Source organism: Haliotis rubra, unplaced genomic scaffold (genome assembly GCF_003918875.1).
Source record: "Haliotis rubra isolate DU_JTF1 unplaced genomic scaffold, ASM391887v1 Scf59, whole genome shotgun sequence".
In the NCBI taxonomy this organism is placed as follows: domain Eukaryota; kingdom Metazoa; phylum Mollusca; class Gastropoda; order Lepetellida; family Haliotidae; genus Haliotis; species Haliotis rubra.
The window spans coordinates 814,690-835,460 of NW_025767290.1; the positions used below are offsets into that span (position 1 = coordinate 814,690).

The 20,771-nt window shown below is 39.6% G+C and overlaps 1 protein-coding gene across 1 annotated transcript in view; it reads right to left on the reverse strand.

The window, feature by feature from the left end:
* LOC124255020 (galanin receptor 2a-like) overlaps window positions 1-20,771 on the reverse strand; it is an 80,337-nt gene that overhangs the window by 17,102 nt on the left and 42,464 nt on the right. The window contains exon 2 of the mRNA XM_046688857.1: window positions 1,574-1,669. Coding sequence (XP_046544813.1) covers window positions 1,574-1,669 — 96 coding nt within the window. The remainder of the gene's footprint in view (window positions 1-1,573; window positions 1,670-20,771) is intronic.

Genomic DNA, 20,771 nt, shown 5'->3' on the forward strand with positions numbered 1-20,771 from the left:
CATCGGCAATATTGCAGCCATATCGTGACAAGGATTTGAATAATAAATAAAGTCAAATTATAAAACCTTGTGAACGAAGTAAAATAACTAGAGGATCACAGATATAGATATAAAACTAGTATGGAAAACTAAAAACTATAGAAGACAATGCTGTACAAAAAAGGCTATATATTGCCAACAACTGAAGGTAGATCACCATACTAGGGACCATGCGGACTTACAGTAGATTAAACACATGGAGATTCACCCTCGAAATGCATGTTTTACTTATATTTATGTTATGGTCTCTCTGATTTAGTTAGATGCATATCAATAAAAATAGTCGTCTTGCACAATCAAGTGTGGTACTTGATTACACCTTGAGAGGAAATATTGATTGATTTTACTCCTTTTGACCATCCAGCAACCATACGATGCATCCGCATTAGAGTAAATGGTCGCAAAGACTCACGTACATCACAGTGAGGCAATCGTGGCTATATCAGCACGAAGGGCGTTAGAAGGATCTATTTACAAACGACTACATTAGGCTTAGGATACGAATACTTTCCTCGTAGAACCGTTTCCTCTAAAAGCCAAGAATAGGTTTTTAGTCAGTCAGTCTGTCAGTCAGTCAGTCGGACCAAAACTCGCCTACAGCATTCATAGAATCAGAGGAACTGGTAAACTCTGTGTCTCTTATTGAAGAAAAATATTTATTATTTAAGTCTTGACAGTTTATATGCTTCTCCTTGTTTCAGAATTGACTTAAATATTGTAGACATCAGTACAAACATAGCCATAAAGCCTGTATGGGACCAACGGTACCCAGAGAGTTCCAGTTCTGACAGCTTAAACATACAGATCTTGCGTCATTCCGAAGTCTGTTGCCTGTCATTGTCTGGAAACAACCATTGTGAACAACGACCATTATGAAATAAGGCTCACTGAATAGTATGCAGTATTTATTGGCACTCCTGTGTGTGTCAGTGAATGTGGTTTTACGCTGATTGTGCAAGAAACCAGCAATAACACGGCGCCGGACATTCCTCCTGAAGAGCTAGCCCAAGCTTGGTGATGTTGGTAGGTGCTGGGTCTCTAGTCGAGATGGTCATGCCAAATACAGTTTTGTGACTCTCAGGTCGTTCCCATCCGTGCAACGTGTCCTGTTATGTTTATTGTGTCTAACATTGTAGTTAGGGAAACTCTGGGATATTGGTTTTCCGTGTACACAACTATCTCCTGCTGTTTTAGGTTGATGTGAAATATTGCTATTGTTATCAGAAGCTGTTTTAAGATTTTCCTTCACGGTATTGTAAAAGTACATCTGAACGACAGTTGCATTCAAATAATTAGTTTCCTTATCTGTTATCAGAAACATTTTTTTCTTAAAATGACACAAATTATCATATCCAGATTAACATATTCAGACCATCATGGTGTAAATTGTAAATGTTCTAGGTATCACCTGGCATGCATACTCAGCTCTTTTGGCTACTGAAATCTGAGTACTGGCACATAGACCTACAGTTAACGTGAAGTAAATGGGTTGTGTTATTTGTTTTTCTTTCTTGAACATAAACAAAATACTTACCTTGTAAGAATGTTGTTATCTTGCACATGAATTCTCCATATATCCACACTTTGTAAACAGCTTGCCCCACGGCCATAGGCACACAGATCAGACACACTGAAAAACATATAGTCATACACTTAATGTGAGATGCATGGTTAGACACAGTTGGAATGCATGGTTTTCACTGAGGATACGACTTTTGAAAAAACAACGGAATTATTGGAAGAAAGAACAGAAACCATGAAATGTACTCTGAAATAAAACAAACTGTCTCAATAAGGAATACACAGATTAATGTGATGAAAGACCAAAATGGGTACAATACTCTTCCTAAAATCAATGTACTGGAGTGGACGCGACTAATCGATTCCTATATTCAGTGAATATTGAAGTGAATATATTCATTGAATCCGACTACAAACGCATGACAATGCACAGGTCAACAGAGTGATGATTCCTTCTTTAGGAGAGATGTCGCATTGTCAAACGAACAATGTAATATGGAAATGAATTGTTTGCTGGAATGTGATTTGGCGCATTCATCACCAACGTATGAACGTATGTTTATGGATAATATGAATATGTGCTTGTAAAACCTACCAGCGGATAATGTCATTACCAACGTGTCTGTGAACATAAATATTTTGAATGTACCATGAAGCATATGTTTGTTTGCCTACTCAGAACATGAAATGTATAAATCCTGTTATTGTGGGGGACAACAACAGTATGGCAGTTCCATAAAAGAAGATTTGAATCTTTATATTGGTGGAATATTCATAAATAGCAAGTCATCCTCATTTCTGTAAACTCATTTCTCCAGAAACGCCCCATGCTGTGAAAACAGCAGCAACTCATTTAAAAAAATGTTTTCAAGGGTTCTTAACTAAGGAAGCACAAATATCCATTGTTCTCCAATGTTTAACCATTTTCACAGTGTGCCAATCAGTCGTGCCATTGATTATTGGATTCAGAAAGATCTTGACGCTGCAAATTCCAAATTAGACTTTTACACAAGAGATACTTCCTATGCAGTAATAAACCTACTATATTGAACATCTAAAGCATTTTATTGTCGATAAGATATACACCATTGATGAATACAATGTTTTGGGCAAGTATGTACTCAGTTTAGATAGGAGCACACATAATTAGATATCCATTCGAACCTATATGAAAAGGAAAAATGAAAGTCTACTGAAGCCATGTCTCAGCACATCTTACAGTCTAGAAACACAGAGAAAGTGTAGGCGCTACAACTCATCTCTGGATTATTGGCTACCCTTTGATCAATGCTGTACGACACTACTGGGTAATCAAACAGACATTACTAGCAAGGAATAAGATCGCCTTCAGTAAATTTCTCCCAATTCCTGGTGAGAAAGAATAGCCGCGGGATGATCGACATTGGCGATATTTTGGGACATTAATACTTGTATATAGACGCAAACCTCAGATTGTCATCACCAGTTGTTTGTATCTTGTGTTCATAAGCCAGTGTAAGTGGTTATGACATTCAGGTAATCAAGTAAAATTAATCAATTTTATATATACTTCTTAGTCAGGATCCTGATTAGAACTGGCCTTCGGTAACAATTGCTGTCTGGAAGATTTCGGTGAACTCAAAGACTTGCTGATAAAATCCATCACTGGAACTTTTAATGGAACAAAAATATATGGGACAATACAGGTGCATGAATAATTATACCTCAAATCGAATAATAAAACGATACAATCTAGAAACCTTCATATGAGTTTATTGATTTACGTGATTTGTGTTTACAAAAAATGCAAACAAATGAACTAGTTTCTTGAGAACAATGCTTGCTTACTGTGAAGTTTATCGTCAATGCCTACAGACTTCCATCGGGAATTACCACTGTCTGCTAAATCATTGCATTCGTTTATCTTTACAAAATATTGAATCCATATTGACCCAGGACAAAATATAGTATATATACAATGCCATATTGCATGAATACTAGTCATGCACGAACATGTATGCACAATTGATCCAACGTAATCTGAAATAGCTAGTTCGCCCTTGCTAGACATGTGATTAAAGTCCTCATTTATCATGGCGGACAATGTCCAGGTTGCTGTAATTGCTCCTCTGTCTTTGAGAGATGCGAGTGTTTTAGTGATAGACGAGATATGTTGTTACATCGCTCTAATGGAATAAACGCTTTTTAACAAATTGAAACACTGAAGCCCGAGTCGTTTGATGTGTAGCGGCCCTAGAATTTCCGAGTGCCGTGGTGGGATTCGAACCACGGACCTCTGATCCAAAGACGGACGTCTTGTCCACATGACAAAAGAGGTTAACCCCGTCAGAATGCTGACATGGTAAGGACGTCATCTGTGGGATGATTCCACGCCCTGGTACAGATGCATTGTACAGAGTTGCGTCCTTTTGACGTTCCTGAAACCTATGACTGACTGAGTTTGGTTTAACGCCGCTTTTAGCAATAATCCAGCAATATCACGGCGGGGGACACCAGAAATGGGCTTCACACATTGTACCCATGTGGGGATTCGAACCCGGGTCTTCGTCGTAACGAGCGAACGCTTTAACCACTAGGCTACCCCACCGTCCCCTGAAACCTATGATCGCTGGTAGTAATCCCAAATTCTTCCTGACAGCAGCATATCCGACCTCATTGAAGTTAAATATGATGAAGACTTGCGTCAGTCAAGATGACAAGCCGTGATGCAACAACCATATTATCCAAATCCATTGGCATTATAGTATTTGTATTAATTCGATCGTTCAGTGAAGGTGACAGAACCCTTTCCCACATTCATTTGAAATCTCAGCCCCAAACAAAGTTGAGTGCACTATTCGGACAATATTGCTATGAATCACTATCAAACAGTGATGACACCAGATGTTTCTGGGAAAGATAAGCATATCTTTACCAACTGGTGACATACGCGTAAGCCACAAACATATGCACATCGATCAGAGTCCATTGTTCTGAAAAGAGCACTGGAATTGATAGTAAAAGTAAAAAATAGTGAATTTCATCAAACGACATCTTTGTCACTGATGCGTCAAATTTTCAATATTCTTCATATGGCCACCATGAAATAACTGAAACGCCTGACTGAGCCTTTGAATCAAACTTGTGGGAGAGAGTCTAATACTTGACCAATGTGAAACTGTTGGTTCCTAAAGTTTGAATTGGTATGGGGCATTTTCGGGAATTGATTTTGGTAACTTGTGTTTTATTAACTGTTTTAGTTACCTTGGTCGCGTTCTTCTGAGGTTCTCCAAGAAGCACCACTTGAAAAACGCCACTCGTAATGATATCATGACAGCACCTACAGACATATACTCATGCCAATAATGGTTGTCACCCCCCTCCCCACCCCAACCCCACACACACCTCACACACCCACCCCACACCCCCTCTCCAATTAAAACAATTGAAGGGGGTGACAACCATTATTGGCATGAGTATATATTTTCATGTACTTGAAAATGTTGCTGAAGCAAAGTGGTATGTGACGCAAGGTCCATGGTTATTGATGCAAAGAATTATGACATTTCTGACTGATAAATATACGTCTGACATTTTGTTCAATTGTATCTATGGGGATAAGATACCATTATCAACCTGGCTGATTTATTTTTGAAAATACCGATTGCTACCGAACGGTCGCTCATAAAATAAGAATTGGTTTCACGACTTGAATAAGTAATGGGACGAAATCTATATCAAAATGACGAAAGACTTTCGAAAATGTCATTTCATATCTTACGCAACTGTCAGCTGGATTAAACAAAACTGTAACAACTTTCTTTCAACGTTCTGACATTTAATGGGATCCCCGGCTAGAATTGATCCCTGTGCCATGTACTAAATGACTAAATAGATTATGTGGACATGCTCGGTGATTACGTGACATCGTACCCGTCAGCGTGGATCGGTGCTCATAACATCCACCAATGGTTTGCGTGGTGTAAATTCGAGCATGTTCATGTCTGTTTCATATAGCTGGAATACTGGGGAGTATTAACAAACAGAAAACGTAAATCTGAAGGACCAGTGAGCTCATCCTGTCAGTGTTTGCCTCTCAAGGTGAACTCCTGAATCTTGTCGTCTTTACAATTGATGCTTAATATCAAAGACCGCCTCCGTGGTGTAGTGGTTAGAGCGTCCGCCCGGAGAGCAGAAGGTCGTGGGTTCGATCCCCGACCGCGTCATACCAAAAGACGTTAAAATATGGTACTTGTTGGTCCCTGCCTGGCGCTCGGCATTAATTGGGACAACAAGGACTGGTCGGCTCGGAGTCATATAATGTGTCTGAGTGGGGTATTCATGCTTCACTGCGGCATGGTATCTCAGTGGGCTAGCACTATAAAACCAGTTTCAGTCTGGGTTAGTACAAGCAGCTGCACATACACATACACACGCTTGCACGTCGTCATATGAGCGAAATATTTTCAAGCACGACGTTAAACCCAATTTCACCTCACCTCACCTTAATATCAAAACATCACAACGCTTGTATGATGTCTGGCATTGTTAAACTAGCGAAATGTATACAGTGCAAGAAACAGACATTCAGGTCACTAAACACACAACATTATACTTCATTGCTGACATTACTATCTATCCCAGGTCGTACCATACCTAGATTCGTTTTAAAAATGATATTTGTTGTTACTTTGCCGTGCGGTCTACCTTAAACAAGTAATCTTAAAGACTGCAATCAAGGTCAGTATTTAAAGTTGGCTTTCCATGTAAAACTGCAGTAAGGCATCTAAGTGACAAGCACTATAAACCTTAAATAAGTTAAAGTACACGCATTCACGCATGCACGTACGCACGCACGCACGCACACATGTCAACGAGATCTTGTTGCCCTCGTTAGGATGTCTGGATCAGCAGCAAAAGGAACTGAATCACATCGATGGGGAAATTAATATTTACTCATGCCAATAATGGTTGTCAGCCCCCTCCCCACCCCAACCCCCACACACCTCACACCCCTACCCACATCCCTCTCCAATTAAAAAAATTGAAGGGGGTGACAACCATTATTGGCATGAGTATACTTATAATTGAAACAATTTTTGAAAGGGCAAGCTCGTGTCTATTCGTGTCTATGTTTAATATACCTTTCTAAATTTAACCACGCATGAGTCATCCTTCATCGGAGTTCTAATTAATCGTACAGGTAATTAATTCTCTGACACTGTACACTTGCGAATTATGTCAGCTACAAGTCCCTTAATCTACTGTCTGTCCTAGAAGCGTCGAGATTCGCGAGGGACGGTAACATTCATCTGAGGTTACTACTTCTTTAATCAGTCCTCACAATGAATCTAATCACATCTCGTGTCTTGCGACAATGTGCATTTCCAATATACTTTATCAGTAATTGGGCTAGATGAACCTGTTTATATCCTCAAATGTGATGAATACCAGTCGATATCTCTTCTGTAAAAATTTGTCATTTTCTCTTGCTTATTTCAAGAGTTTATTTGCAGGATATACAATGATGTTCTGTTTTGTTTCTGTTTTTCCCGTGCAAACATGCAATTCATTAATTCATTAATACATTGATACCTTTTGACTGAGGTATAGCGCCGAGCCGCCCATGTGCTTGTGTCCGTGTTTTCCCTGCCCCAAAACTCAAGGGAGGCAACTCTTCTGCCTTAAAGCAAACAGCGCATACCGCACAAAATAAACATACACTTAGATTTCGAACACATGAAATTAATCTGTCAATAGCACGTACACAGAGGTGGATTAAATAGTGTTGCGGTATAGATTTGTTCAATTAACAGTTTTGCCCGTGTTGGGAGTACATACCGTAAATGTACCTGGAAGCGTGTCCATTCATCTCACACTACAAGCACGATGTTTGTCTTATCTTTTGTCTGTAGCAATACCGATCCAACGATTCCACCTATACTTACATTTCTACTAGATTCCACCTTTACTTACATTTCTACCAGATATACCATTTGGATGGGCCACGCACCGTCACCAACACTACAACCATAGTCCCTTCAAACATACATCAACATATATATTTGAAACCAGTAACAGTATTTAGTGTAATGTCTTTCCTAAAGGGAATATCTGCCACCAAGTGACCAACACGAGTTTAATAGCAACTGATCTAAAACTCCTTTGGCAATTTGTTTAGTTTAGCTTGTAATTGGCTTCCAAAAACAACTTCGATGCCAACATAGGTCGGTTAGTTCACCTCACGTCAATCGGAAATCCTATAATAACCGACTGCTTCTTCGCTCTGGGAGCATCAAGCTGAGATGTAACTGGTGTCGTAGTTGCAGTCACACGGATAACGACGTCACATTTAGCAATTCTCCCTATGGCTACTTTAAATCCTATTTAACGGTTCACACGCTGACGTGCTTCTCGTAAATACAACCGACAAAACCAGTTTCCACACTCATAAGAAATCTCCCCAAGACGTATTCTTTTGGGCGATAGATTCATTATTCGAGGCGAAACATTCCCCCAAAAGACTCCAATCATTGTGTTCTGTCTGTACTTCATAGGCATCTACCATGTATGTCAACATGCTATTATTCATACTGACCCTGGACAAAAGGTATCCAAAAATCACCTCCAAGATCTTCTGAAGAGATTCCGTGGGCTCTCGTGTTAAAGCGTATACATAAACAACTTCAAAATAACAACAAAATATTCATAAAGTATTTCATTTCATAGAAACTAAGTGTATATAATGCTAAACCGAGCACCCGGAATTACATCAACTATCAGGTCCTGTTGTTAGCACCCGTCATAAACACATGTACATGCACGTCAATGGTTTACTTGAAAAACAAGGGTATAAAATACAAGCACAATAGGGACTGCCATGTTGTACATGCAGGTTGTCCACAGACAAGCCTATTCTAATGTGTGTTATGATACTGATAATGTGTTCTGTAGCACGGTGTATAGCAAGCAAAAAATGTTGTGTGGATGGGTGTGAACTTTAAGTACCTCCTCTCCATGGATTTCAATCGACATCGACTATGATCCACATACTGTCCACACTATATCCTATTCGCTTTCGAACTCAGTAAAATTGCTATCTTCCTATTTAGTGCTGTCACTACTGTGGCCTATTTGAACGACACTGACACGAGCTTTACTTTATGTGACCACTAGTGTTGGGAATTGGTTGAATTCTCACAATTTATGATTGATTCATTACCAACGAACAATCATCGAAAAAAATTGGTTAGCGTCATTTTTCAGATTTTCCTATCCAGGTTGTTATTGCAGATATGTATAACATGATGCAACTTGCTACTTTAAAGTGATGACTGATATATCATGAACATAAACTTCCCGGGGTCTTCAAGAAATATTCAGTCATGGCTTTTCAGTTAGTGATGTGAGTTTTCTAAGAGGCCCTGACACTTCAACGATATGTTCCATTGTCAAGTATTTCAAAGACTAAAACAGTAGTTCCAAAATCGTTTATGTTCGATTATGAGAAATGTGATTGATTGCTTGATTGTTTGGTCACTGCGACCAATCTTCGATTATTTCAATCGGAACACCACTAGTGACCACACGGCAACAAAGTATGGTGGTCAATATGAGGACTTGAACTAACATAGTATAATACTATGTTTCAGAGTTCGTTTTCTTTTATTTTTAAACTATTTTAGTTTGAGACAGGTGAGCTACGGAGCCCCTTATTACGCTTCATTATCGGTCTTAACATTGAAACCACACATCAATGAACATATGTTTTGGTTATCGGCGTCTATAAATCATGATGGTGAAGGTCAATACAGATGCCACTAGGACGTCGATGGTCAGTGGTTAAAGCCCTGACTGGTCAAGCTGAAGAACCCAGGTCTATTTCGGTTCACTAGTGTTGTAGTGAAAATGGAACAATCGCGTGGCCAATGAACCTATTTATTCATGCCCATCGGTACTGAGCACAGAATGATGTCTTAATGTCCGATTATGTAGAATGAAGTCCGATGCAAAACCCTGCTTTGATTTATTCCACTTGTTTTCGTTATATTTTCATTCGAACAAATATCACGACTATCTTGTCGCTTTTATTTCCAAAATGATTTCGAGTCTTGTTGTTAAATCATTAACTGGTCATTCGTGTTAGATTCCTTCGCGCCTCCAAGTTTAATGCATGACTGCAATACTTCAAAAAGTCTTTCTTATATACATCGCCCTCAACATTGAATATCAATCACCTTCGTACATTCACGTCGTACATTAGCTCCAGTCCATATAATGGATTTCTTCAACTACCATAATAATAGATACTGCGCTACTTCAAAGGCATTCCAAACTTCATGAATATAGAATATGGAATAAAACCTCGACGCCCTTACAATATTAACATGATAGCCTGAATTAATCGAACGGTTGGCAAAGAAGGAAATGATCAAAGCCTTTTTGCACAAATGTATTATCATCTAACCACCAGTGTATGTAAGCGCACACATCCAACACGCACACCAGAAGAGTAGTCAGTGTTCTTGGAACATCATTAACTAAGTCATTCACACTCCAGTTATTTGTGCATTGATTTTGTGCCATTTCTAAATCTGTATAATGCCATTTCCGAAGGATTCAAAGGATCTGTTTTAAGCTTTTGACAGATGGAACTCTTAATGGGCTCTGGTTTGGCTACATTGCTGTCATCAACTCTGCAAAATACACCATAGTGTCTTAGTAATATATAATTCTACTGATATAGATACTGACATATGACAATATTTACATAATCCTCACATAAATCTATTTGTAAAAAAAATATGAAATGATCGCTATGGTTTGGATTCATTGATTCATGTTGAAGTTTACTGGGAATTTATTATGTGGATGCATGGAGAACGTTGTTAAGCTGGAGGAGGCGGAGAAGGTGGTATGATGCACTCGTCCACCAATCCCAATCTACTGTATAAACTCTGCTTTATAAACATCGCATTATTATTTGTACATCACTGGCTTCCACGCCTGTCTTTGGTCTACTCTCTGGCTTCATCAGCTTTCTGCCTAGCCAATTATGTTAATTATGCTGTTTTCTTTGTTACATTGTTACATCCAGTATATATATACGTCCCCCTTCTTCATGTTCCATTATGCTTGACAACGGTACAAGAATCGGTATCGAAACGTCGCACTCACGAATAAAAAGAAGTTGTTATCCATAAAGTTTGTTCTGTATTGTACTTCCCTACTTCTAAAATGCCACTCAAAGAACTTAACAGTATTGTTCTGAACAACCATAATCTCGGATTCGAGTTATAGGCTTCGAGCAGAATTACAAGATCCATCTCTACATCAAATTATCCCTCCACTCGATGTTGTGCTAACCGTGAATAACAGGCGAGTATCGTTGCTAGTTAGGTCGCCACATTTAAAAATAATGAAGATAAATTCAAGAAATTTAGTAACTAGTCACATTCCATAAATGATAAATGGCACATCGTGGCAAATAAAGAAAAAAAAGATTACTTTGGGATCATATTGCAAAAAAGGCCTAACATTTCCTGCTTGCTAACTCACTCAGATGAGAGAAGATTATCCTGAGACAGAGTACTGCATTTTATGGACACGATTATTGTTTTCATTGACAATTACACACAGAGACTACAGCACGGTCGGTTATAGAAACGTATATGACTGACATCTGATAAGAGTACCGGGCCAATATAAAAGTTGCTCTGTATGAATACAAAGATAAACATGATGGCAGAATTGGATGGTATTATATATCAAATCGTACACTGCGTAAGCTATTGTCAGTGACGAACGTATCTCTAACGTCCGCTGCGGTGGAACGATAGGGTTGCCATTTATCTTATATATTACTAACAATAAATGGGTGTCTGGCACAGCTGCAACTGCAGCTGCAACTGAATCGAATCAGTGGTCAAGTGAGCCATTTTCATGTCTGTACTTTCTTTTCCCCGGAAATTGATACGTTGGATATTTCAAACCAAAGTATGGTGACTGATTTTTTATCTGCGTATCCATAAAATGTAATAAGGTTGCCTTGGTACTGGTATCTGCAAAGAACGTTGGTCTGTGTTGTCCACGATAGGCGGATGCTACTGAGTTAGTGAGTGAGTTTTAGTTCCAGCAATATCACGGCGGGGAACACCAGAAATGGGCTTCACACATTGTACCCATGTAGGGAATAGAACTCGGATCTTCAGCGTGATGAGCGAACGCTTTAACCACTAGGCTACCCCTCCGCCCCACTGATGCTATTGTTCATACGATAAGGTGACTAATGTAATGATTGTGAAGGTAAAAAGATGATAGATTAATTTTGTTCGTGTAGATCGATAATCTGATTTTGCACCAAGTTGGAGGATACATGCTCGACATCTTGATGGTAAACGGCTGATTAACATACGGATGGTGTCCTCGAATAGCCGGAAGCCTTTCGCCGAGTTAATCTGTGACAACCTGGGTAAGATGCGGTCTGGCATTGTCATGTTTCACTTAAAACATTTAATAAAATAATTCTTGCGAATGCAACACCAACGAATAGCACAATTTCGATGGCCTGTCAAACATCTATGAACAAACCAAATCAGTTCGCCTGTTATGTCTACACAGACCCCAACTGATCATGGTCAAGCATTGTTATCGTGTCATCCTGGTCGCCGTTGAGTCGCCAAATGTTTTCTGTCATCTGTGAATCGAAGGCCAAGCCTTGATGGGTCTAATCATGGTTTACACCACAACAACCTGTCTTTGGTGTTCATGAGCCGCACCTAATCATTACTTCCTTTGGCAAACTATTAAGGTCACAGCCTTCCCAGAACGCATGGCGGACTACTTAGAGCTCGCTTTTTGTAGAATCTGATGTTACCTTCCTGTTATTGTGTGGTATTCTCTGTTGATAAAAGGAGCCGATCCGACTCTTTTATAAAGGGCAATTAATGCAATGAGACGACCTTGTCCATGTGTCGGTGTTGAGGGCTGACACGCCCAGGTCTCATTTCAACCCCATCCGTATGGCGGTACTTGTTCAGCATTCGAGAAATTACACGTTTTGATTTGCAAAACATTCGGGCAACTTTGAATATAAACGTTCCACCCTTCTATTGGACTCACAGTTTGTCACGTTGTCTCTTCTTTCGGATACTGTTTCAAGGTCATTTTGAGGTCGGTTGCATTAGCGATAGTGAGTAATCTTTTCGCGCACACACATTGACGTCGGTGTGCACGTGCATCTCGTGCTGTTCATGCATAATTTGAAATTTGATATCATTTAATATTGCGTTCAGATGAACTGTACTGTAAGTATCAATGAAAAATTGATGTACGAATCCGTCAACCAATTCAATCAACAGAATCATATTCTACATGAATTTAACAAATAATTAACCCAACAATAAATGTAATGTGCCATCAATACAAAGTTTCATAGTATAACAAGAATGGCTCTGCTTTAGCCACATCGATGCATTCTCAGCTTTCTAATCATTTTATACCATTTAGCATGGAGATGAACAATACATCACGGAACACCGGTATTGAGGTTCAGTTACCTGACAAGACAGAGTGAAGCTTCGTGTTCAGTTTGATTGAGACTGAACGGCATACGACTCCACACAACACGATAATTACCCACTTAACTGTAATAAACGCTGGCAAAGTACTTTCCGGAACCGTCGGGGATTGATTTCCTGTGCAACTGCAATCATAGGTACCAACTACATCTCGTCAGAGGTATCGTTCTGATTCCTTATTTGAGAGCATCTGGATCCCGGATCCCGGATGCCAGGGGATGTGTGACCTAATCACCCGGCTGTGTATATTTAGTTAGACCTGGACACGGTGTAGTAATGTACTCAAACGTTGGGAATCGATTTTAAAGAACTGGATTCCCTTTGTAAAAATGATAAACTTCAGTGTTGAAGCTTTATACGACTGCCGACAATTTTTTGCTTTGGCATAGACTAATTCACAACTGATCAATGAATATCAATGTGTAAAAGTCAAATACTCTCCTTTAAACAGTTGATAATGTTGTGAGGGGTTTACCTCTACGCCATCCAACTGTACGAATGTCAACATGTGGATAAGGAATGCATATATTAGAGTGACAGACACAAAGTGTAATACGTTTAACACAAAGAATGCATGTATTAGAATGACAGACACTAAGTGTTATACGTTTAACACAAAGAATGCATGTATTAGAATGACAGACACTAAGTTTACACGTTTTACATACTCTTTATATTTTAGGGTGAATTAGAATTTTCCGGAAGCTGTACACTAAACACAAATACAGTGACGTTTTTAAAAAGGTATATGTACGACTGCTGCGGTGATAAACGAGACATAAAGGTAGTTCTCTACCAAATTAGCTACCCTCACCTGCCATGTCCGCCGCTGCCATATTGCACAGGTAAAAATTGGTCATACTCCGTAGTCGGGTAGATGTGAAGACGATGATTACCATGCAGACGTTGCCGACGAGGCCGATGAGCAACACGGGGACGTAGAGGGTGATGAGGACGATGGTGCTGGTGTCTGCAGGGGTGTAGAACAAGTTACCCAACAGCATCGTCTTGTTAAGTAGCTCATACGCGTCGAACATTGTGCTGGTGTCGTTCCCAAATGCCATAGTCAGTCCGACTGGGGGATTGTATTGCATTAATCATGCATAACACGACAAGCTGTTAAATAACCAAAGGATTCATACCATCTGTTTGATTGCAGAATAATATCCCCGGTCAATCGGATGAAACATCCAGCAGGCCTAAACACATTATAAGGAGGCAACGGTGGAATGTTCCCCTTGGCATTTCTGTGTTGGGTAGGTTAAGTCCTTTCATTTACGATTCAAGCCGAAGACTGGAAGGGGTGACCATTGAAACCTCCTAGCTCCAATCCTACCAATCAATTCGTGTCACTCATCTTAATAACCAATCGAAAGCTTATCACAAATGTAGGTAAAGATAATCATCCAGGCAGCTTCTCCAACCACACTTAGTAATCCAGTGAACGCTGTCAGTCTCTTATAGAACGTACCAACGTGACAGTCGGACACTATAACATGGGCTGCCACTAAGGCGAGTAGCATTGGCCTCTCCAGCAGTTACAATAGAAAATGTATTCCACTATCGCGAGTATTGATTCCCGTAAATCAGGTATGCTACACTGTCGGGGGATGCTACAGATAGTGGCGACAACTGGAGCTTACAGTTTCCGTTTGCGTGTTTTACTTAACTAACATAACTAGCTATGATTTTGTATACCATTATACCACAAACAATGACACGCTTTTACATATAAGAGCCGTTGCATTCTTATAGTTTATGTGACTGGCCGATGTGAACTTTGTGGATAAAAGTTACGAAATGTAAAAAGCCTAAATAAAAGTATGAAATACGTTGATTTGAAAATGCACGTTACACGTTATTTCCTATAAAACACAGTTTGAAAGAAGAGAAAAACATGTAATAAACAGAATTGGTGTTATTGTGTTATTTTTACTATATATCATTTCATAAACTTTAAGTTCTATCAACAGACACCTTAGATGCCAATAAACGTCTTAAGATTCTAATTCCAAGTAAATGATTGGGAGTCAGCGATGTTTTGTCCGGAATATTAATAGTCTGTTTCAGAAAGTATTTGGAAAAGGAATCAAAATGAGTTTTACGCCGCACTCAGCAATATTCCTGCTATGTGGCGGCGGTCTGTAAATAATTGAGTCCGGACCAGACAATCCAGTGATCAACAGCATGAACATCGATCTACGCAATTGGGATACAATGGCATGTGTCAACCAAGTCAACGGTCCTGACCACCCGATCCCGTCTGACGTCTCTTATTAGCATGGGTTACTGAAGACCAAATCTAACCCGGATCTTCAAGGGTCTAAGGAATGACACATGACACATTGTATTCAAGAACAGGATAATTACATGCCCCTCCCTTACCGCCACTATAAATATGAACAAATCACTGTTTGTTTTCTGATCTGACACAGCACGGCAGTATTCCTGTCATGCGACGGCAACTTATAAACAAACCAATTAAATTAAACACAATACAGAAATAATTTCGACACGACAAGTTCACACATACATAACCTGACACAACTGTTAACTGTCTGCTAAATGCCCTATATTAAGCGCAACGTGCAAACAGTCTAAATCTTTCAACAGAAACCTTGCGGCGTGACGTCATGAGTATCTTGTTTCTCGTTAACCTGTTAACGTATCCGTGGCCACACACTAGTCTAACATTTAGTCTCTGAAACGATATTTTCAGATTTTGTTTTCAACAGACGAAGGAACAGTTTGTTTCTGTTAGTTTTGTTCCTGGGTCCGCACTGGAGTCTAAAAAGCAACAGTCACTATAAGTAATGTACTTCGGTCTAAGACGAAGCTGTAATCACCTTCGACCGAAACTTGACAGTATCGGGTTCACCCAATATACATATTATTATTAACGAGGCACCCAGGAACTACTCAGTTATATGATGGAGATCTGTAAATATTTGAGTCAGGACAAGACAATCCAGTGATTGGCATCACAAGCATCGATCTAAGCACTTTCGATTCTGGCACACGCATTAGCAAAGTCACCCAGCATCACTGCCGATCCCATTGGTTGGAAATCAATTCTAACTCTGATCTTTACAAGTCAGTTTGCCTTTGAGTAGATGGTTACTTTGATGTCGCAAGTGAACAAGTAAACTACACTAGGTAAGAAGAAGTAGAAAAGAAGAAGGCAGCAGTGTTGGGGAGTCTACATATTCTCCGGAAAGTTCTTGGTGGGTTCGACTAGGCAACGTTCCTGGGAGAAGTCCCATTCGCTGTCTGGCCTGCGTGTAGAGGGGGCAATCAGCCTTACTGCTGCATTTTCATCTTAATTTGTAAAACATAATAATATTTAGGCAACTTGTATAGCGTAACAATCCACACAAGTAAGTATGCTCAAGGCGCTTAAGAAAAAGATAGGAAGTCAGATGATATATTGAGTGATTGTGATATCCAAGATTAGACAGTTTATTGTTGCAATAGGTGGTTTTTCGGAAGAGTGATTTGAAGGAGTCCAATGTGGGCACTGTCTTTACAGAGATTGGAAGATTTTTCCAGCAGAAGGCAGCACAACGGGCAAATGTCTTTGAGCCAAATGTTTTCAACTTCCATCTTGGAACTTGGAGCTTGTGCTGGTCGACTGAGCGAGGACATCCTGATGGTTCATAGCGATGTATCAACTCTGAGAGATATTCTGGAGCTGTGTTGTTAACACATTGGTATGTGTGTGAGAAGATAGTTTGAACTCTATTCTCTCCTTTAATCGAAGCCAGTACAGAGAGACTGACTGACTGACTTTACGCCGCTTTTAGCAATATTCCAGCAATATCACGGCGGGGGACACCAAAAATCGGCTTCACACATTGTACCCATGTGGGGAATTGAACCCGGGTCTTCGACGTGACGAGCGAACGCTTTAACCACTAGGCTACCCCACCACCCAGTACAGAGAGAGGTAGATACAACACTTGATGACGTTTCTGAATGAGGACACATCATAACTCGGCGGACCTTAATGTCAGACTTCTGTTTGAATATAAAGTGATTTAGTCATTGAATTCACGAAAATTACAGCTGTCTAACGGCGCTCAGTAATTAAATAATTGAATTTGTATCAGACAATTTGCAAGCCATTCACTGACGTTAAGCAACGTCTAACGCCGTTAGGTTACCGTGGCACACAATCAAGCCAATCCATCAGGAACCTCTTACGATAATCGAGGTTGTGGTAACCCAATGGGTTTTGAACAGAAATTGAATAGTTAAATAAAGCGCGATACCTTACTACAAACATAACCCAGTTGTCCTAACTTGACCTTCTCGAAGTAAACATAATTACGACAGGAAGGTTTAGAAGGTTTAGACAATGATTTGTGTTCAGATTCTGTGTTAACAGTTCCTAAACTCGAGATTTCTATAGTGCGTGCAGTATTTGGCCACAAGGGAGCTTGAGTACACAAAGTTCTCTTGTCACATCCCATAATACCGGTTTCATTCCAGGGACGAACGAATGATGGACGGAGCTTAACGCCGCTTTGATCATCATCCCGCATATTTCACGCCCTGTTACATACAGAATTGCTCAAATGGCGCTCGTCGTAAACATTCCTAATGTGATGACTGCAGCGAGGAACATAAAGAGGACCTGAGATTCACGGATCCTAGCACAACTAAGGGATGCAACTCTTATGACAGATGCGGTTTGTAACTGTCCGATATCATCCAAAATATCCGGATGGACACAATTTGAACAAAACAATACACATGGACAGAATATTGATTTGTAATTTGGAAACATCTTCTTTTCAAAGAAGACATTGAATCTTATAATACGTTTCAGTCGTTTTCAATTACTACACGCTTGAAATCATAATAGGCAACGACTCATTTGAGCCACACTTCCTCCTTTTGCAAACCGAACCAGAGCAGATTTATCCTCACTGATTGCTATTTCACGGAACTGCAATATTCTGCTCAGTTGTTTCGATTAAGGCCATTTGTTTGCAATAACATCCTGCATAAAATCCTTGGAAACATCAATGTCAGATCGTTACATGAAAGAACTATATTTGGCCTCTTCTGTATATTCTGAACCAAAATCTTTAACATGAGGAAGCCTGAAGTCAAAAGAAATCATCCAAGGAGTTATTTTTGTACTGTGATCAAGGAAGTAGTAAAGCGAGACATGTTTTACATGACATTAGTGATTCAACGATTCTTTGAATTCAATGATAATGCGTAGTCACACCTTAAATTTTGCAAAGGTGATAAGATGTTTCTTTGTAACATAAATACGGGGACAAGGAAAGGGCTTCACAAATTGTAACCATGTTAGGAATTGTACCCACGTTAGGGCCTTGTATATACCGCTTATCTACCGTCGTTTCCCTTTAAGAGTTTTCATGAGCCTGTTGTTTTTTCAGTATTTGATATACCATGGCTGCAACAGCCCTGTTCGTGGCAGTGGTCGATGAAAACAAACTGAACACTAATGACTAATGTTTCCAGTACAACATAATTAAACACTCCAGGTGGTTCGTCTGTGTATTACCCAATGGTACAGGATTTCCATTAGTCTTCATAGTGAACGGACCCGATGAAATATTGAATTGTTGTCTATGCGACCCGAAGTAACTCTGCGTCATATATCGCAGCAATTATTTAAACGCCATTCGCGTACTGGGACAGATAGACAATTATTCTTTGTAGCTCGTTAGTCATTGTCCTGAATACTGAATAGATAACAGATGTTACCGTGTGTTTAATCGTTTAGGAAATTATGTGTCTGTTCAATGTAGGTCAGCGTAGTCACATTAATTTAAAACACAATTTACATTTCATCGAAGAACCATGTCCAAAATTCGTGACCAGATCAAAGGCGGTAAATCACAAGCATTACAAGGAATAATATTGTTGAGAGTGTCAAGAAAATTGGATCATGTTGAATACACTACTACAGGTGCTTGAGGTCTATAAAATATTGGAGTTTCGGTTGCCTCTGTTCCCAGACTAATGCTTAGACTCTGAATACATAAATAATTTTGATAGAAACAAATAATTCCTTTTAATTTGAAAAGAGCCCCAGTGAGAAGAGAGATCCTGAACCTAAAGAAATCTAGAGTTTTCCACAATTGCATTGCAGGGCTGGGCAGCAGGGAAAATAATGTGGTTCAGAGATTGTGAGATGATTACTCATGTTCCTTGTGGTGTGCTTGGAATTCATAAATAACGAAGTGCAAGCTAGCTTCCCCGTGGATCAAGATGTAGTGATGGTTGATCTTGGATCTCTGTCAAGATCCTGCCCCTTTTGTCCATCTTGCCTCTTTCAGTCTAGACAATAGTCTACAGTATGGTAGATGTTATAGCAAAGTGACTGCAACTGTTATCCTCTATTCCTGGTTAGGGCATCGACTGTGTCGTTCCACTTTTGTGATTTAATCTGATGAATCTTTTATATTTGTCCCACCGCATGACACAATGTGGCATGGTTGTCCATTTTAGCAGTTTCCACTTCTTTGCATCCCACTTCTCAAACGGTACACTTCAACGGTATTTCCACATGTGAGCTGACAAAGGATTGTCCTTTGTGTCTCCTTGATGAGCGACGTCTCAAGTTTAATTGCTTCTTTTGAGATTGTTTCTATCCGCCCCGGTCCAAACAAGCAATTTTAACTGTAATTAACACTGTACCCAGTACTAGCAATTAAAAAGAATATGCTCAGAGGCCGATAATCGGCCTAACGTTTATATAAATGATAGTCATTGAAAACGTCCTTATACCACATTACTTACAGAATACGAACTCAAAAAGATCTAATTCAGAAAAGTATCAACATTTTTACCCAGTTTGCCCGAATGGGACACTTTAGGAATCCTGAATGAATTCCTTCTATAACGGTTGAAGATCTCACGATGTTCTTAAACGTGGTTCTGAATATCCAAACATGTAACCAATGATAGATACTAGTTTTTAAACTGTGAAAATTTGTATGGTACGGAGGTGGTCCTAAACATTTCATCCTAAACACATGTTTTATTGATTATAACTCTGTGAGGGTCGCATTGTAATGACTTCAATCTTGTGACAGCTCCTGTCAAGTTAAACAAGCAGCAACTACTTATAGTACTTAAGTATCCTCGACACATCCTGAAGAGGGTTTTCCTTGATTTATTACAGCCAGTCATCTTCAGTCTCCGAAAAGCTATAGTAATCTGCAGGCTCTGCTCACAGCTACTCTCTTATTGAATCATTCTTCTGCTTCTCATAAGGACTTACTACGTCCACTGGTGTTTAATGAGTCTTCAGAAACAGTGCACCTCAGCTGCCGTTTGCCGCTACATTATACAGTATGGGACATGAGTGGGTCATCGGCCCGCCGATCACAGGCCAAGACAAATATCCTAGGTTTGGCTAAAAGTCACAATCCTTAACGAGTCACTTTCGGCTCGAATACCTATGGTAGAGATATATATAATTGTTTAAACTCTAATCTACGCGTTCATGTTTCTTTTTAATTTCAGTGGACTCTTGTTATTTTTATACAGGTTTTATAGAGCTGGCGTCCTGAAGCAAATGGATACTATAATTAATTCCTGTTATTAACTCCCACTTAGATTCTTAAACGATAAAAGTTATCTTTTAAACGGTAACTTCATATGCTG